The following is an 18,738-nucleotide window of genomic DNA, read 5'->3' as shown; positions in this document are numbered from 1 at the left end:
AACAAATTCCATAGACCATAACAAGCACCGACTCTGGATGCACTTATTCATAAAAAAAAACATACAAAGATTTTGCCCTCTGTAAATTAAACATTTTAGAACAGCCAATACTGCTAACAGAGGGGAAATTTGCATGTTTAAACGTGTTTGTTTCTTTAAAAAGAAGTACATTTGAAGTATTTTTCAAAAAACTTTAGTTCTTGATGGCTCATTTGTTAAAAAATGCATTGTCTTTGTCAGTTCTTACAAGGAATTATCCTGCTTTCTGCCAATGAAGGTATAAGCATTATCTTAATAACACAGGAGTTTAGTTTTCTTCCTCTGAAGAACTTCAGGTTTTAGGTCTTTCTTAGTGTTGAGAAAGTACCAAAGTAGGCAGGCTTTCAAATGTAGTTAACCAAAGCTTAAAAATGTATCTTTTTTCATACCACAGGTAGTGATCTCATCCTAATGTCATTTTATATGAGGTGACAAGTAAAAAGAGGAACAGCAGCTGCAGAGATCATTCCTATGTGTACTGAGGGCATGGGAATCTTTGCATTCTAGCATGAACTAGTTTGGGAACAATCTCTCCTCTGAAGAAAACGGCTTATATTTTTTGAAATTCAAGGCCAAAGCAGGGTGCCTTTCTCTTCATGCTTGGATTACCTATAAAGATCCCATACTTGAAGTTTGCACGGAAGTCTTAGCTCCTTGTACTTTCAGCTGACGGCCAGAGTGAAGAGAGGCTCCATCCTCAGCTTAACATGATCCTCACTCCAAAGTCTACAAAGAGATATGTTTTCTCCCTCTATGTTGTCTTCTTGTCTTCCTTGAGTTTTGTTTTCCCCCCTGCTCCTTCCTCCAGGTCCTGCCAGACTACTTGCGTGACTAGAGGGAGTGGAAAAAAAAAGGTTTCAGAACCCAGTGGCACGCGAGCCCAAAATCTATTTTTGGAGAGATTTTTTTTTTCTTTGAAAACAAGAAAAGCCACAAGGAGAAATAGGCAATACTGGGGTAAAGGGTGTCTGTTTCTCATTTGGCCTGGCCTGCCTTCTATCCTGCCCTGCTAACGTCAGAACCACAGCACTATGAGGAAATAGGGGTGGCTCAGACTAGGGAGGAGAAGTGTTTTTTTTCCCTGCAAAACCACGGCCAAAACCGTGGACCTTCTTCTTAGCCCTTGTCACTTAGCAACAAGCCTAACCTGTTTCCCATTACCAGACCATCTGCTTGTGTTCCAGGATTTACTTAGTTTTCATTTCTTTCTACCCTTTTTTAACTTGTCTTAAATTTGCCATGTTTAAATAATTATGTTTAAACAAATCTTTCAAAGGGTAATTTCAAATGTTCTGCTCAGGTTTGACTTTATTTACAGTCAGGCGCAGTACAGTACTGAAAAAAACGGTGTCTAACGAAAGACAGAACTTTTAAAGTTGACAAAGTTTCGAAGCATTTGTTGCGACAACAAAACCATGATGTTAGAAACTTTAAAAAGCAGAAGCTGCATCAAAGCACTCGTCAAGGAGCCACAAATCTGACAGTAACACAAAAAGTTGTGTCTACAATATTGAATTTGTTTACCCTTTAGATTAAAATTCACTTAATTATCCATCCATCTTATTATCTGAACCCGATGCTTTCAGGGTCACAGGTGCCCAAATCCAGCAGTCACTGTGTGAGGGGCAGGGTACACCCTGGTTTGGTTGCAAGTCCATCACATTCACACTCTCACTCATACTTAGCGACAATTTAGAGTTACTAATTAGCCTAACATTCATGTTTTTGGTTTGAAAGGAAAACCCCCAAATTCACAGAGAACATGCAAACTCTCCCGGCCGGGATTTGAAACGGCAACCTTCTTGCTGAGAGGCATCAGCTCTACCAACTGAGCCACCGTGCCACCCATGTGGCAGGGTGGCAAACTTAATTATTAAACAAATAATACATTACTCACTCAGTGGGTTAGTTTATACAAAATGTTGAGATAAAACCCAGTCATGCCTACACATCTTCAAAACACAAGAATGCCTTGAAGTCACCATTACCAATCAAGACACCTCTACTGATGGCGGCGTTCTCACATCCAGCACAAAGTAGCTGCAGCACCGTTTCTTTTTCCTTTGATGTATTTGCCTCAAGCGTGTCTAATTTAGTCTTGAACTTCTCTGCGTTTTCTTTACGTTAGATCACAGTGTTTTCATGACTGTTTTAGCACACACCCTGGATCGCTGTTCCTTTTTGAAAAGTGAATCAAACTGACTGACAGAGAGCGTGAAGAGAGAAGGGGGACTCTCGTGTGGGTGAAAGTTACACTGGCCACAAAGTACAGTTACACAAAACTATTTGGTAGACTGTAGCCAATAAAATTCAAACTTTCATTTCGCTCCAGTCTGGCTCCAGTAACCACATAATATGAGTCATTACAGTTCAAGCCACTTAATTTTAAAAATCTTTTTTTTTCAAACTCTAGTTTTTAATAATAGATAGTTTGTAGTAATAGATGGTTTTTAACTCCACACTCTTCATGTTCTTGCCTGCAAAGAAAATGTTAACATGCCATAGTAGCATAAAAGTGTGCGCACACTTTGAAACTGATGGAAACCTAAGAGACCGCAAGTAAGCCTGCGTCTTGTGAACAAAGTACCCTTTTGGGATGATATATTTCTATGAAATCCTCAAAGTCTATTCTGGATTTCACAAAGTGCATAAAACAAAGTTAAAAAGATGAAAACGGTTCCAGACAGAACTCTTGCTGGAGAACTTTAGGGTGGTATTTTCAAAGTATAATAAAAATGTATAAATTTCCACCCTAGAATGAAAAAAGGCTTTCATTGAGTTGTTTTTGGTGTCAGTTAAAAGAAGTGACAAGAAGGGAAAACCAAATATTTTTGGAAGCCAACAAATTGTAGGCAACAACATACATAAAAACATTTTTCTTAATATAAATCATCTTTATATAAATGGACTGGTTTGTCTCAGTAATGTAAGGCATTCCCTCTGCACATTTGTAGTTTATTTAGCAGCATTGATCTCTTTCTGCTGGTGGACATCTCACACAATAATCAAAGTGCCTCTTAAGATTCCATTATACTATTATGCACCACATACTTAGCACACTAAAGTTGTCTTTGAGAACTCTTCAGAAATTAAAGTAGTCTTTATTGTATCTGATTATACAGCATGCATCTGAAGTGCAATGAAAATATGCCTCACTACCACTGACACAAAACCAGGTAAAATTATATGTAGGGGTCACCTCGAGTGAAGAAACAAGATTTACTGCCTCGAAGCAGGCCTCGGACAGGCCTGACGAGAGGACAGGAACTCTGTCACAAACTGAACTCTATTTAGGCCATGACAGGTCATTCTAACCGTGGAAGAGAACCCCTCAGTTCTATTAATCAGATAATGGACAGAACAATCTCTTCTGTTCGTGATTCATTTGTTGTTTAACTAAGAATGTTTATGTATTTGTTAAATCATGATAATGACTGTCACAGGAAAAGTGGAACCACTTCTTTTCTTTTATCGTGCCTTAAAGATTTATAATGGTATAAAAAATCACAGAGAATCTGATTACAATGTTTTCATTGTGTTTTTATGTAAATCACTGTTTTTATTTTACTGTGAACACAGTAATATAATTGTGGATTTTTCCTGAGAAAATCTTTCATTTATCTGGACTAACAGAAGGTTCAGAACTGATTATAAAACAGAAATGTTAATTAATCATCATGAATGTTTTGCAGTGATTTCTCTTAGTCTATCAGAAGAAAGCTGAAAARAGGTTATCATATCATGTTGTTGAACAACCACAGAATTTTATCCTTGGGCTGGCGCCGGCTGGCAAATTTTTATTTTTCTTTCTCTGACTCATCTCTAAGCCTGAGAGCGGAACCAAAGTTCGTCCGTTTCTTTTACTAACCCAGACGGCTTTGAGCAACACACTCTTCTTCCTGATTCCAACCTAGGAAGACAGCTGGGATTCTGTCTGGAGAAACCTCAGTTTGGCTTTAAGTCTGATCCCATGAGCTAATTAGGGAAGACTTCACAGCCAGGGACCCGGCACGCCTGCCGGTGGTCTCACCCCGGGGTTGAGCCTCTGAGTGTTTTTAACTTCCGAGGGGAGATTTTATTTTGGAAGGAGGAACCGGATATGGCTTGAATTTTTCTGGCTTGGACTGAAACAGACGAAAATTACCTGGAAAACACCTGTTCGCCAATGACCGGTAAGTGAGCCGACATCAGTTCCCTGACTGATCGGAGGCGAGCCAGCTCCTACCCTGAGGGTGCCTTAAGAAGTCATCACCAGGTAAAGCTGATGTGTTCGGAGTGACATGTCATGTGGAACCTGAGCTTAGAAAAGATGTGCAGTTCCAGTTGACCCACACTTTGATAAAAGTAAAAGTGGTAGTAACATACTAATTTTACTTTCCTCCTTTCCTTGTTCTTAATTTGCCAAAACTTAAGCTAAAAGTGCCAGTAAAATTGTTTGGTTGTTAACATCAGAACTGACGTTTTACTGTTCTATATAAGGAATCTGAGTTGATGGGAATTGAAATTCGGACGCGGGTTTTATCTCATTTAACTCTGACACTTATAGGAATAAACACTATCAAGTGTAACTTATGATCTGTTCAATTTGTATAAATAAATGATTGCATAGTCTTTTATGAATCAACTTGAACTCGTCTGAACATTCACTTATTGTGTCACTTTTCACTTCGCACAGTCAAGATATTAACAAGTAATGAGAAATACCTTGGTAAAAGTTTCCTCATAACCTTGTGTATGAGAGATGTGGGAAAAGCTTAATTCACCTTAAGCTCACTCTTACAATATACAAGGTCTATATAGAAAAATTGTCACAAATCAATTAAACCATACATCCAACAACAGTAGAGCAGTTATTTTACTTAAAATTGTTAAGTGTGTGATAATTATTTCCAGATTGTTTCAGTTGTTAGTTTTTTCCCTCCATTGATATCCTTCCTCTTGATTGATTTTTCTTTCTTTTAGCACATGAAATAGTAACAACACTTGAATTGGCTGTTGTGTCTGGTTTCTCAGTCAGTCTTCATATCTTTCCTCAGTTCATTTAGCAAAGAAGACAGACCTCATTTGTAAATCATCAAGTTACCAAATGACAGTGTGGTGAGACTGGTGGAGTCCAACTATTTTGAACTTCACGTCTCCTGCCACATGTCTGAAATAAACCCAGTGACTGAGTAAGTTCTGAACAAGTGTGGCCCATTTCAAGTGGAAAGAATTTTGACACGCAGTCCCATCTGCTTTTGTTTGGATTTCCTTTCTGCAGACGCTGCCCTGAGTGTAAGAATGATATGTATTTTACGTTGCAGTTCACTTCAAAAATATTGATGGTCATTAGATTCTCTGTCATAAGTTGTCGAAAATGCACCATCTGCTAGTAGCACACTCAGTGTCTCATAAAAGTTATAGGTCATAATTGAAATACTTTTTATTGCTTGCAGGAAGCTATTAAATTTTGAAACTTTAAACTCAAAGCGATGCAAGATACATTGAGAAATTGACTGCTTGTTTTTAAGTTCCCTACGCGCTTAAAAATATCTTCGCATGTGTGAAAGGAGAAAACACCAGAGGAGCGAAGTTTAATGTCACACATATTTTGTGAAAGTTCTCACCATCCACCTCCTCAACAGTTTATGTGCATTAAAGAAACACATTTGAAGTATTTTACTTTAAACCCCAGTGTTTGTTCACAAGTCTAATATTCAAACAAAGGAGAAAAATGTAAAAGAAAAAAAAGTTTGTCATCTTCCTGTGGCAAAAACATTCAAATCTACAAATTGTGTGATAGTGGTTCATTAGAACAAATTCAGAAAAACTTCGTAACCTACGACCAGTAGCCAAGATATACTTGGCTACTGGTTGCATGCATTACATATACAGTAACATGAAGAAAGACAAAACATGGTGCTTTTGCTGGGAAAATCAATTTACAGCAAGAGATTATGTTGCACAATATAAAAACTGTCAGCCACAGTTTCATTTGTATAGCATTTTATACAAGTACACAAAGGTGTGTGTTATATTGAAGTTAAAGTCATTTTAGGTTATAGTGATGTATAATTTTGCAATATATAGATGAAGAATGATCTATTGTCTTCATTTTGTTCACATCTGTACATCAAAAATGTAGAACAAAGAAAAATGTGTCAGGAAAACATTGCTGATATAAAACTTATGATGTTTATTTAAAATGAAAAATAATCCACATATTTATGATCAAAGAACTTTATATTCAAGATATCAACCAAGGTGGAAGTTCTGCATATTATTCTGACAAAAACATTTGCAAATTGATAAAAAGTGAAAATTTGAATGAGACAGACTTGGTGCTCTATGATCTAGAATTTGAAGTCTATAGAGTTCGACTTCTACTTTCCCAAAGTTGTGGCGAGCCTAAAGGTTTTTTTCTTTCGATGTGATAAAAAAAATGAAAAAGAGAAAAGAAAAGCATCCACCTTCTCTGTAAATGGGGTTTACAATTTCAAAATGGTCAGTTTTGTATTCAGAGAGCGTGAGTTGAAATATGATTCCCCCCTGAAAGCTAATGAAGAAAAAATGGGTAAAGGCTTTCTGAATTTAATGAGATTTTGCCCATTTTCAAAGCAGACCTGCATTTCAGCAACCTCTTTGTGACAGCTGTTCCATTCAATGAATCTGAAAAAAAAAGTATGCATGCAGAATAAATTCACATTTCTCTTGATGCTTTTACTCAATATCAAATTGCACCTTGAAAATACCTAAATTACACTATGCCACAAATGTTCAATGCGCACACTTAAACCGTTTCTGAAAAGAATATTTCTAGAAATTTGAATTAAAGTAGCTTGATGGCACATCACTTAAAATCAAAAGAAACCAGATGATAGGTATTTTTCTGTCTATCATTTGTTGATCCACAGAGTTAATTTTCTGTGAAGATACATTGCTGTTTTTACATTTCATGCTCACATCCCACATTGAGATGATTGGACATCAGGAATGATGGAGAGAATCTTGTCACTCTGAGGAAGTGAAGAAGGTAATCACATTCAAGTTCCCTAGGACCACTATCTCCCTAAAAAAACAGGTATAGCTCCTTCGATCATCTTACTAATTGTTTTAGGTTTAGGATTAATTTATTTCTTACAGATTAACACATTAATTTGATCACTGCAGAACACTCATACACTACAAAGCCTGCAGGAAAACTTACAAAGTTAGAGCCTTTAACCAACAAATAACCGTTTCTGCCTGTAGTCCAAAACTTGACATTTTTACTGTGGTATTTTATGTGTATGGCTTTTAAAAATGGCACCAGTTTCAAGGGACTCAGGGGGGCCTGAGGTTGTAGGTGACACAGTACAACAGATCTTAGCCAACACAGGTCATTTATCACATCTCGCCTGTTTCTCAGATTTAGTGAGTTGAACTCTTGCAGGTTTTGTTCCACTTACTTCATGCCAAACATAATGTCCCGTGTGATAATAACAAAATACTAAAGTACAGAAATATTTCTATAAAGTGGGTCCCTTTGTGTGATAACTAACTGATATGTGTCTTAATAAAAATATATTAAAAAGTGAAAGACCCACATTTTTGCGCAGTACTAAACAGGCAGACAGTAACTTGGATTAAAAATGAAGATTTTCTTGTTGAAACAAAAGCATTTTTCTCTGTTCTTGCACTGTTCATTCACCAGCAGTACATTTTCCTCACAGAAGACATTGTGCCTTATTATAGCAGGGAAAGAAAGTGAATTTATCCCATTTAGGTGGCAGATTTTAAAGCTCTTTGTTCAATGCGGTCTTTCTCACTGATGTCTTACCGGTAGCCCAAAAGAAAAGGAGCCATTACAAAATTGGCCTTACCAGGATTTTTCTTTTCTCTCAATTTTGGGGACGCTCTGAACATTACTGACTGCTATAAACCTTTTGTCAAAATGACTATGCATTCAAAAGTGCATTTGAGTTAGAAGATGTAACAAGGAGTACGTAAGGACTTTTCAGAAACAATAACAACTGTTGCAACCATAAATGAATAATGTGGTTAGCTTTCGAATAATAACACTTGAATAAAGAGGTTTGCTTTGAAGCTGAAAAGTTAGACTTTACCCAAGTATTGAACCTATTCAAATTAAAGTTGGTGGGTATTGAGTTATCTGGAATACAGGAAACAGTTTGTGCAGGTAAATGATGTAAGATCTCTGCAACATTACATGCGGGGTTCCTCAGGGTTTTGTACTTGGACTAAATTTATTTCTTTTATATCTGAATGATTTAGTAAATGTGCCAGGGCTTCTTAAATGTGTATTATTTGCAGATGATACTATTGTGGAACAATCTGGAAAGTGATTACAAAAATGCTCACTCAATAAATTTATTTAAGAGAATGATAAAAGTTAGATTGTTGAAGAAATATGAATTTGTATAAGGTGCATTCATAAGAACCGTTGTTTGAGAAGGCGTTAAAGTTATTATGTTTTGTTATTTGAAGACTTTTATTGTTTCAATTTATTTGTTTTAAAAAAGGGGAAGATATCACTGAGAATATTTTTCTTCTTTCTGCTACCTTTCATTTTATTTGTGTTGTATTATTATTTGTTGTATGTACATCATTTGTTTTGTTTTTAATAAATTAAAAAAAGTTCAAGCATTTCTTTAAAGAATGCATTACATTTGCCGCCAAACGATCAAGTGTAATCTGATGGTGCTTGAAGTGTTTGTTGAAGAGGACAATCAGTTAACACTACACAAAATTTATTTCAAAAACAGACCGACATTTAATCACCTTTGTGTTGTTGAGGTTAATTCGCAGTGGCAGTCATTTTGAATTGGGCTAGCTCCAAAAAATATTTAGATGTAGATGTAAATCTATTACTTTGCATAAATTTGTGGTTCAGAAGACATTTTGCCAAGAGACAAACAGGACTGATTCCACAATGCACACAATAGCACTCAGTATGCATTGGGAAAGCTTCTCACCAAGCTTTACTTTAACATTTGTTAAATTGTCCAAGATATAGTAATTTTTGTGGTTGTTAAGTTCGCTTAACTGTGGCAAACATATTGAATTGCATTAATCTTAAAAGGCATGGTGTTTTAAATGTATTTTACCTGTACATTTGCTTTGTGCGAGTTTGTATAAAACCTATCCCCTTGATGGGATGTTTTGCTGCAGCCAAATGAACACACAGAGACAGGCAAAAACATTATCAACTCAGATTCAACAGGCAGTAATGGATAATTGGATTTTGTGAGGATTGCAGGTGGAAAAACCCAGGGCGCAGGCAAAAATAAAAAAAAGTGTAACAAAAAGTTTTATTTAAAGAACAAAAGAGGGCTGACGTGGCAGCAAAATTGACAAAATCTCAGGAGGAACACAAAACAAACCACACTGGGTAGTAACAGCACAAAACCAATCGGATGCAGACTGAACACAGGACGCAGAATATAAAAGCAAATTAATTAAGAACAAGAAACACCTTGAGGAGACACAAGAGGAAACAGGTGAGCATGGGCGGGGCTGGAGCAGGGCAGAAATACACAGGGGAACACAGAAACACAAGAAAATGAAAGCAAAAACACAGATCATGACAGATTTCTTTCTTTGGTGGTAAACTTTTTATTCTGTATTCTAAAGGAAGAATTGTGCAAAGTGCTCTTTGAATCAAATCAACGATTGTTCTCAGATCTCTCTCAGGTTCGAGCTGTATTTCATCTGGGATGAATGCTTATCTTTAATCCATTTTTCAGTTTTAATGAGGGCTTTTGTGACTGCGTTTCCAAAACCTCCAACCCCTACTGCATTTGTTACCAATAAATTTCAAAATATGGTCATAACAGCTTTCTAGAATGTCTAATTTATTGTTGTGGGGAGGGAAAAAAGCACAGCAAAATTAGAAGCTTGCATCACAAGATTGCATGAGAAAGTAAGTAAACAGTATAAAAAAAACCTAAACACGGCCTTTCGTGCAGAACCTGACCACAGCTTCTGTGGACCAACCAAAGGTAAGATTCATGAAAGCAAAAAAAAAAAAAAAAGGCTACTTTAACACGTCACTTAAAATGCCAACAATCCCTTATGGGATTTGGGAGTCCTAAAATGCTCTTGCAAATTTTTTGCAGCCTAGTCATCTTCTGATTATGCAGATGACTTTCAGTGGAAACATTAGAGCAAAGTGGTCATTTTTTTTTACGGGGACAACTGCTCTCACGCCATCTACTCAAGATCATTTTGCTTGCTGCCAAATTGTCGGCTCGTAATATAATCTGCTGTGAAAATTGGGGTAAAAACTATTCAAATTGTCCCGCTAAATAATTCTGTGGCCTTTTTATTTTTTTGTTTGTTTTTCTTTTTCTGCTTTTAAGACATAACTTCTTTCAGATGTGTGGGACTTGGCCTAAATAAATAATATTTGAAAAAAAAAACACTTTTGACAGCTAAGTGTTTATTCTCAAATCAACACCTTCAAAAGTAGAAAATGAAACCAGTCTTTGTGTCAGCAAGATTTCATTTAAAAACATCTGTCAATCAAAAACATGTCACTGCTTTTACAAAGTAGTATGCTTCTAAATATATATATATATATACTTCACAAAGGTGCATCATTTCTTTTTCACTGTTGCCAACCAAATATTATTATTATTTCCATATGAGTAACCATCAGTAAAGTAAAAACACTAGTTGACACTTTATTGATCTTTGGAAATATGTTCTTTTTAGAAAATTTGTTATTGAAAGTCACATCCAAAGATCCAAAATAATAATAAATTCTTGTCCCTGATGATTGAACTGCCAGTTGATTGACTGTTTAAAATTTAAATGTCCCATTTAAAAAAAATCAGTTCCATATGCGTTCCTGTAAAAAAAAATTGAGCAACATTAATAAAAGCTCATTGCAGACTGCATTGTTTTTCTAAATTACGTTTCATTCCAGACCCTTGTTTTCTGCTGCAAAGAGCACAGAGAGCTGTTTGAGGATGAAGTTCCCTCCAAACATCTGGAACAACACTTAATGATCATTAAAAAGCAAGATTCTCTAAAGTGGCAGGGGGGAGGGTTGCACTGTGGTTTAGGTCTCACGCTCCCCCACATGCACACGCTGCCTTTGTGACAAGCAGCCCAATCTCAGAGGGAGACCACGCCTGAGATCTCTAAAACTTTAATTCGGCCTTGTTCTAATTTTATAGGAAAACACTAAATTTATATACTCCTGCGTGAGAATTTTGTGTCTTGATGGTTGCTTTTATCCGACATTAAAAGCAAAGGGAACCTGACGAATGGTATACTGTACCCTGATTACGGCCTTGTAACAAAATAAAACCGTTGCAGAGCTGCATCTGTGGTGTTTTATCACTTCAATATGTTGAACCGTGAGAGAATTTGTAATTAAACTCTGACTTAATGAGCTTTAATTACAGCTTGTAATCTTGTGCAGTGCTAATATAGAACTCCAGCACAGATTTTCCCTCTCTTCCACTTTGGAAAAAAAAAAAAAAAAAAAAAAACAAGAACTGGTTTTACTGTTCTCAAAGTCTGAACAACAGGAGGCCCATGGATATAGTGGAGTTCAGAGGTACATGGACTAGAGATTTGAAAAGTTAATTCATCTTTAAATGCCCACTAAAAATATCATCGAAAAAAATTTTGCTAAAAAAACAGCTAAGTAAAACAACAACAACAAAAAGGGTACCATCATCAAAGGTTTTATTTGTGATTTTGTTTAATTTCAAAATCTTTGATTGACATTCTGTTGCAAAACAGATGGGAAAATGCTTTTGTAAAACAAAAATCTAAATTAGAGCTTGAACTACCTGTCACTCTCACTTGAAATTTTAGGCTAATGTTTGTAAAAATGACTGAGCTTTAGACATTTTTGTGTTTGCTAAGGCCACGTAGCTGTGGCAACAATATTTAATCAGGTTGACTCCAAACATTAATCAGTTGTAAATATAATTTCATAACAACCTGATTCTACAAAACTCATACTCTGAATGTAAATGTTGACATCATCACTTGACTATACATATATATTTAAATATATAGTCATGGTTTAATATAAATTACATGAAAGATGGCACTGTGTGTCTAATAGGGCCATTTCACACAACTTATGGGTAATTTAACTTTCTAAGTGCATGCAGCTTGACAGTAAAATGCCAAAAAAGTTTGCAACAGTCCTACATTATGCTAAACATTAACTAGTAGGATCAAAAGCATAAGTGATACAAATTGAAACAAATGGGACAAATAATGTGATTGCTGGCAGCACAGTCACCTGAGGTCTTTCTTCAGGCTTTTCACATTTCAGAATAAACAATTTCATTTTCACGGTTTGATTTCAGAAGACGTTGCCATCCCCAAACTGCAATCATGCCATTCAGCAAATCTCTGACACGCTCATTTATTGATTAGAATGGAAACAAAAATACCACAACATCATCATTTGCATTTTCCTCACTTTGATCAGTTGTCTTTTTTTTTTAGCAGAACTTTGAAAACAAGTATTTTCTCAACACGAAAATATAGATGCTTGGTAAAGAAAAAAGGCTAAAACATGTTATACGTGTGTGTGCGTGTGTGTTTGAAGGATGGTTCTGTTCTCAGACTATGAGTAATTACAGAAAAACAACCACATTTGGAAACCATGTGCAATTTTCTTGCAACCCTGATTGAAACAAATGAGGCAAATAATTTAAAGTGTGGTCAGATAATTAGAATGAGGTGTGTCTTCAGGCTTGTCATAGCTCAAAACAAGCAACTGTACTGGTCAGTATAGTACATTTTGATTTTATAAAGTGCTGACATCAGTGCAATAACTAAAGTAGCAACAATCTTTAGTTCATTGCTTAATACAAGAGTCAGAGCCCTAAAGAACTTATATTTAGTGAGGAAGCCTTAAAGAAAGTGTAACTTATGAGTTTTATCATTTTATCAACTTTTGGTGACCTCTTCAGGCGCCTGATAATACTGCAACGAGGGTGGAAAGCTACGTCAACAATTTGACGTGGAAGATGGTGCGGGGGAGGAAGTTTCAGGATGATGCTGTTTTAAAGGTATTACACTTCAAAGTAAGAGCATCTTGAAATGTATTTTGATTCCAGGTGTTTGTTTTTTACCCATAGCACCAAACGACGATAGAGTAAATTCTTACATTCAGCTATTAGATTTTACAATCCCGTACACGGTGCGTATAATGAAATAAAAATCAAGCAAACTTTTATTTTGAAACGACACAGTTAAATTTGCTAGCTGGCTAGATGCAGGGATAATTAAATAACAGCAGCTAGTCATGTGAAAGATTTTGGATAAATAATGCATTCTGCGTGGAGTAATTGGTTTGAAATAATGGCGCTTTTTGGTTGAGTTGTTAGTTTTTTTTTGTTTTAGCTTACTTACGGTGCATTTGCGAGTTGTGTCTTTTTCTGAAGACTGGATTTTCTTTCCCAGTACATTGCTGAGGATTGTAAGCTAGCTTGTCAGGTAGCGCCAACCAGCCACATCAGCACCGCTGCAGCTACTCCGATACGTTAGCATCATTGTAAGCAAGCGGCTGTTCTTTTCTCTCCATGTGGATTAAAGCAAATATAAATTAACTGTTTGTGAAAGTTTAAAAAAAATCACCTTCTCGTGTCGGTGCTGATTTTACAGATATTTCATTATGGCAGACAATATCATGAGCAAGGCTGCTACCATGGAGATCCCCATTAACAGAAATGGAGATACAGGGACACTTGCAGAGGATGACAGCCTGGAGCAGGTCAGTCACGCTACCTTTCATTTCACTTCACTATATGACACATAGACATTGTCATTTATGCTTATTCTGTGTAATCTGTTGTCTGATTGGAAGCTACTGAGGCCAAATGTTAGCTACCCATGCACAGGCCTGCAACATTATCAAGCTTTTACTATTATATCTGACACCTGCAAAACTGTCCATTAAGGAGTTAAACAACTGTGGCATAAATTATTTAAGCTTTTTCTTCTTCTTCTTTTTTGTGCTGTGATTATACAGCTTTATTTGTTTAATCTTAATCTAATGCAGCCTGGCAAGAATGATATAATTCAATTTATAGTAATGGTATAATAACAGTAGGTATGTTACGGTGATGACTCAGTTGTAATTTTGGTTCCAAACACAATGTGATTATCCTCTAAATCAACATTGTTTTTATTGGTTATTGTAGAACAGAGGAGCCCAAAGTGGGGCCCGCGGGCCAAATTTGGCCCGCCAAGCCATTTGATTTGGCCCACCAACATTTGCCAAAGTTACAAGGTTGTAACCTATTATCCTATGTATATACACAGTATTTCCATTGGTCAAATGACTATATAAAAGGCCTGTAGTGAAGGTAGTTTTCATTCATTGTGCTGACTTTATCTTTGATTTTTTTTAGGATTAAACATGAAACATGAAATGACAAGAAATATTTTGTTCAGATTTAACCACACATGTAGATTTGCACACTTTATAAGGCCACAAAAACTCAAATTTTATCAATTTATGATATGTCCCATGAGCCTTTCCTACTTGAGCGAATGGCAGATTTTCTCCAAGTGCACAAACTAAAACAAAAGAGGGCTATTGCATAGCTTAATCATTAAAAATAAGGGACTTTACTTTAAAATGTACTTGTATTTCATGTATTATATTACTGTATTTGGCCCGCTGCCCTGGATAGATTTTCATTTTGGCCTTCTCGGGGAAAATATTTGGGCAACCCTGTTGTAGAACAATGTGAATCTACATTTATCAAACGTAGGAACATTTCCCCAAATTACCTTTTATTTACTACCCTATAGGGGTGTAAGAAAATATCGATACACTGAAATATCATGATATTTCATTTCCCGATACTGTATCGATATTCTAAAGCCCTGTATCGATTTTTAATTAAGGTTTGAAATGTCAACCTTCTTGCCAACCGTTCATTTTTATGTTGTAGTTCAGCCTCTGACCACTAGTTGGCAGCAGTGAGCCAGCCATTTGTCTCCTCTACCTCTTGAGCGCCAGAGAGTAAGGGTAGCATTAGCATTGTGAGTAAACATTAGCTTTTCTTTTTCTTTTTTTTTCAGTAAGAGGCTTTTATTTAAAAGAATTTTTGGACAAAAAAATCGCAATATATCGCAATATTTCGCCTTGCTTACAGTTTCGCAATATATTGGGATATATCGTATCGTGACCCCTCTGTTATGATATGTATCGTAGCACCAAATTCTTGCCAATACACAGCCCTACTGCCCTAAGAGATAGCCATGACATAACCAAATGGAGTGTTAATTAATGCTTGCAAGTACTTATAATCCAGCTAAATGGTCAATTTGATTTATCAGCACATACTAGTTTTTCATTGTAGAAATGGTAAGAGCGTACAAAGACAATACAACTTTTTCTTCAATAACAAACTTGATCTTTGAGGTGAATAAAGGTTTATTACAAGTTATTTATTGAAAGGTAACTGGTTAATCGTATTGTAACCACTGAAAACGCTTGGACATTCTTAACATTCATCAAGGAACCTGCTCATGTCTTTACATTTTATCTTGGTTCAGATAAAATAAATCAAGAGGATGTTAATGTAAAAATTACAATTTTGGTCTTTTTTTTTCTTTCGGTACTTTGCACATTTCGTGTAAAACATAGAAAGTTGTAAGTCTCTGACTGTTTCCTTTTAAATCATATTAATTTGTTGGCCAATCTTTTAGGATTTGCAGCAGGTCATGGTGTCTGGGCCCAACTTAAATGAAACCAGCATTGTTTCAGGAGGTTATGGAGGACCTGCAGGTGGCATCATTCCTACAAGCGCCATCAAAGGTAACGTTTGCGAATCTAATTTATATTTTGTTAAAAACGCACAGTTTGTGCTATAAAGATGTTACATATACAAAAGTGCATTAGGTAAGATTGACTGTTTCACAGCCTATTATTAGGATAAAAACATATGATCTAAATAATATTTTTGTTGACCGATAAGTCGTTAAGCAGTACAATGTTCTGTCCACTGTCTGTTTCACAGTTACACAGTCTGCCATGAGTTTTGTTCAGAGTTGTTGCAATCCTTCAGTAGCTGAAATAGATCAATACTTAATAAACCTTTGACAAGAACACTTCCTCCGTATATATTAATGCGTCGCCGTGCAGAGAGCTGCTGACCTCTGTGCTGCTGGTTAATATGACAAACATCATATTTCATAGGACCCGCAGTTCACTACAACCCTGAGTATCTGGACAGAAGACGAGCCCCTGCACCGAGACCAGGTGGCTTTGTATTCTGACCACTTTTTTTTATGTTTTCTTACCTAACCTTTACTACATATATTGGGTTTTTGACCTCCCTTTTTATGAAGTTTTTGTATTGCTTAACTAGGAAAACTGTATGCAGCCTTGCTTGTCCCGACTAAACTTTTGACCTCAGCAAGAAATGTTTTGGCAGTTTTCACAGATACGGTTGCACTAACATTAAATTACAGCGCTGTCTCTGAAGATGTTGGGTTCTTGTCCAATAAGAATGTACCTCTTTTGGGCTGTAAAATGTGCTTTGAATGATATCTACTTCTCATCTTATTATGGCCACTATTTCATTGTTATGCTTTTCATTTAAAATTTTTTTTTTTGGCATGATAAAACTGCATCATTGAAACTGTTTAACCCCTTCTTATTTCACATTCTCTGTCCTACAGCCTGTTTTTTTCTCTCCCTATATTTTCTCATGTACATCTACACTATCAGGCTTCTGTAAATACATTTCACCTCGCTCTTCTCATTTTCACTCTTCATCGTGACCATTATTTCAGACATTCGCATGAAATCCAGGGGCATTAACTTGTCTCAGAGTCATTCTACAGCCAGTCAGCTTGCCCATCAGACTAACCAGCATCCAGGTATCACTAAGCTTGTCATCATCTCCATATTTTCTTCACTCATTGTCATCCATGCAATAAACCATCACTTTGAAAACTTCATTTGGATACTATGCAATGTAGTTTGTTAATATTGTATGATTTTTTAAATTCTTTTAGGGTCTATGAATCATAACACCGGTTCAACTGAAGAGATTTCTCGGGGTGTAGCTGTGGAAAAACTGGACAGTGTAAAGAAATGGGGCATTAACACATACAAGGTATTGCAGACTGTGTATTTTTAAAGAGTCATCAGTGTGTTACTTTAGTCACTCTGCTTCTACATGTGGTTTCAGTGTATTGTCAAACAATTTTGAAGTAAATATTTAAAATATTGTTCCAGAAAATATATGCATGTAATACATCTATTGATGATTAATATAAAAAATAATAAAAGGAAGAAAGATATGTCAGACTTGAACCTCACTTTACATGTGTTAGCTCTGTTTACACAGCACCAGATCAAATGTATTGATCAGTATTTAGATTACTGACTTTATTCACCCCTATGGTTTATAGGGCCCTAGGTTTATCAGCTCTCAGTACTTGAGGGTGGAATTAACTGTAATTACCTGTGTAGGCCTAAAGAGTAGAGCCTGTAAATATCTGTTCTGTTTATTTAAGTATACTTTGGTTTATTTCATTTGATATGTGCTAAAATGTACACTGTGCTTAATGTAATTTTTATTCGCTTTACACTTTTTTAGTGTACAAAGCAGATGTTCTCAGAGAAGTTTGGCAGAGGTTCTCGAACAGTGGACCTGGAACTGGAAGCTCAGATTGACGTGTTGAGGGATACCAAGAGCAAGTACGAAAGCATCCTAAGACTGGCAACAGCGCTCATCACTCACTTTCAAAACATGGTGCAGACGCAACAGGCTCTAGGTGACACCTTCACCGACCTGAGCCAGAAGTCACCAGAGTTGCAGGTGCGGTACTGACGAAACACTTCATGTGGATCGTTTGAAATTTGTAGGTAAAACGTCCGTATTCGTGTGCAGGATGAATTTGGGTACAATGCAGAAACACAAAAGCTGCTGTGCAAGAACGGTGAGTCTCTGCTTGGTGCCATCAACTTCTTCGTGTCCAGTGTGAACACCCTGGTCAATAAAACAATGGAGGATACTTTGATGACTATCAAGCAGTATGAAAATGCAAGGTGAGAAATCCTGACATCTTGGTTCAGAATTAAGTATTAGAGGTTTGGTCTGTAAATGTCTGCTTATATATTATTATTATTATTATTATTTTCATTTGTTGATGTGTGCAGACTTGAGTTTGATGCGTATCGTTCTGATCTGGAGGAGTTAAGCTTGGGCCCGAGGGATGCAGCTGCCATGGTTCGCATTGAGATGGCTCAGCAAGAGTACCAGCACCACAGAGAGAAATATGAAAGACTTCGTAGTGACGTCTCCATCAAACTGAAATTCCTGGAGGAAAACAAGGTTTGTTTGTTTTGTTCGGGGGGAAAAGTATCTGCTGTTTTTAAAATTTCTATCATGCTTCAGTGATCACCACTGATGACATCACTGTTAGTTGTGGGTGCAAATATAGAGCAACACAAACGTGACCACACCCACACTAAGAGATCATCTGTGCTTGATGTGGTCTGAGGTGAAATGATCTTATAGTTTTAAATCAAACAATTACCATTTGAAATAGCTTTGCAAAATAAATAAATAAATAAAAACATGAATATGGGGAAAATAAACCAAACTGAATTGTTAGCCAATGGCAACGTCAAGTAAGCCTTGTAATAAATGCCGAAATTCAGAGGTAATGTTTGTTTAAGCAGAGAATAACAGTTTTTAAATTGTTTCATCT

At 36.3% G+C, this 18,738-nt stretch overlaps 1 protein-coding gene across 1 annotated transcript; it reads left to right on the top strand.

Moving 5' to 3' along the window:
• Positions 1–13,264: 13,264 nt before the first annotated feature.
• On the top strand, positions 13,265–18,359 carry LOC106520552 (arfaptin-2; the record flags this gene model as incomplete). The annotated part of the gene is given in 9 exon segments (XM_014012725.1): positions 13,265–13,552; positions 13,663–13,771; positions 15,721–15,829; positions 16,211–16,273; positions 16,810–16,896; positions 17,035–17,135; positions 17,622–17,843; positions 17,916–18,073; positions 18,185–18,359. Coding segments are annotated over 8 exon segments (1,014 nt in total), but the record flags the coding sequence as incomplete, so codon positions are not given.
• Between the last annotated feature and the right edge of the window lie 379 nt (positions 18,360–18,738).

Source organism: Austrofundulus limnaeus, unplaced genomic scaffold (assembly GCF_001266775.1).
Source record: "Austrofundulus limnaeus strain Quisiro unplaced genomic scaffold, Austrofundulus_limnaeus-1.0 Scaffold94, whole genome shotgun sequence".
Taxonomy (NCBI): Eukaryota; Metazoa; Chordata; class Actinopteri; order Cyprinodontiformes; family Rivulidae; genus Austrofundulus; species Austrofundulus limnaeus.
The sequence above is the reverse complement of the archived record's forward strand: the minus strand, read 5'-3'. Positions and strand labels throughout refer to the sequence as shown.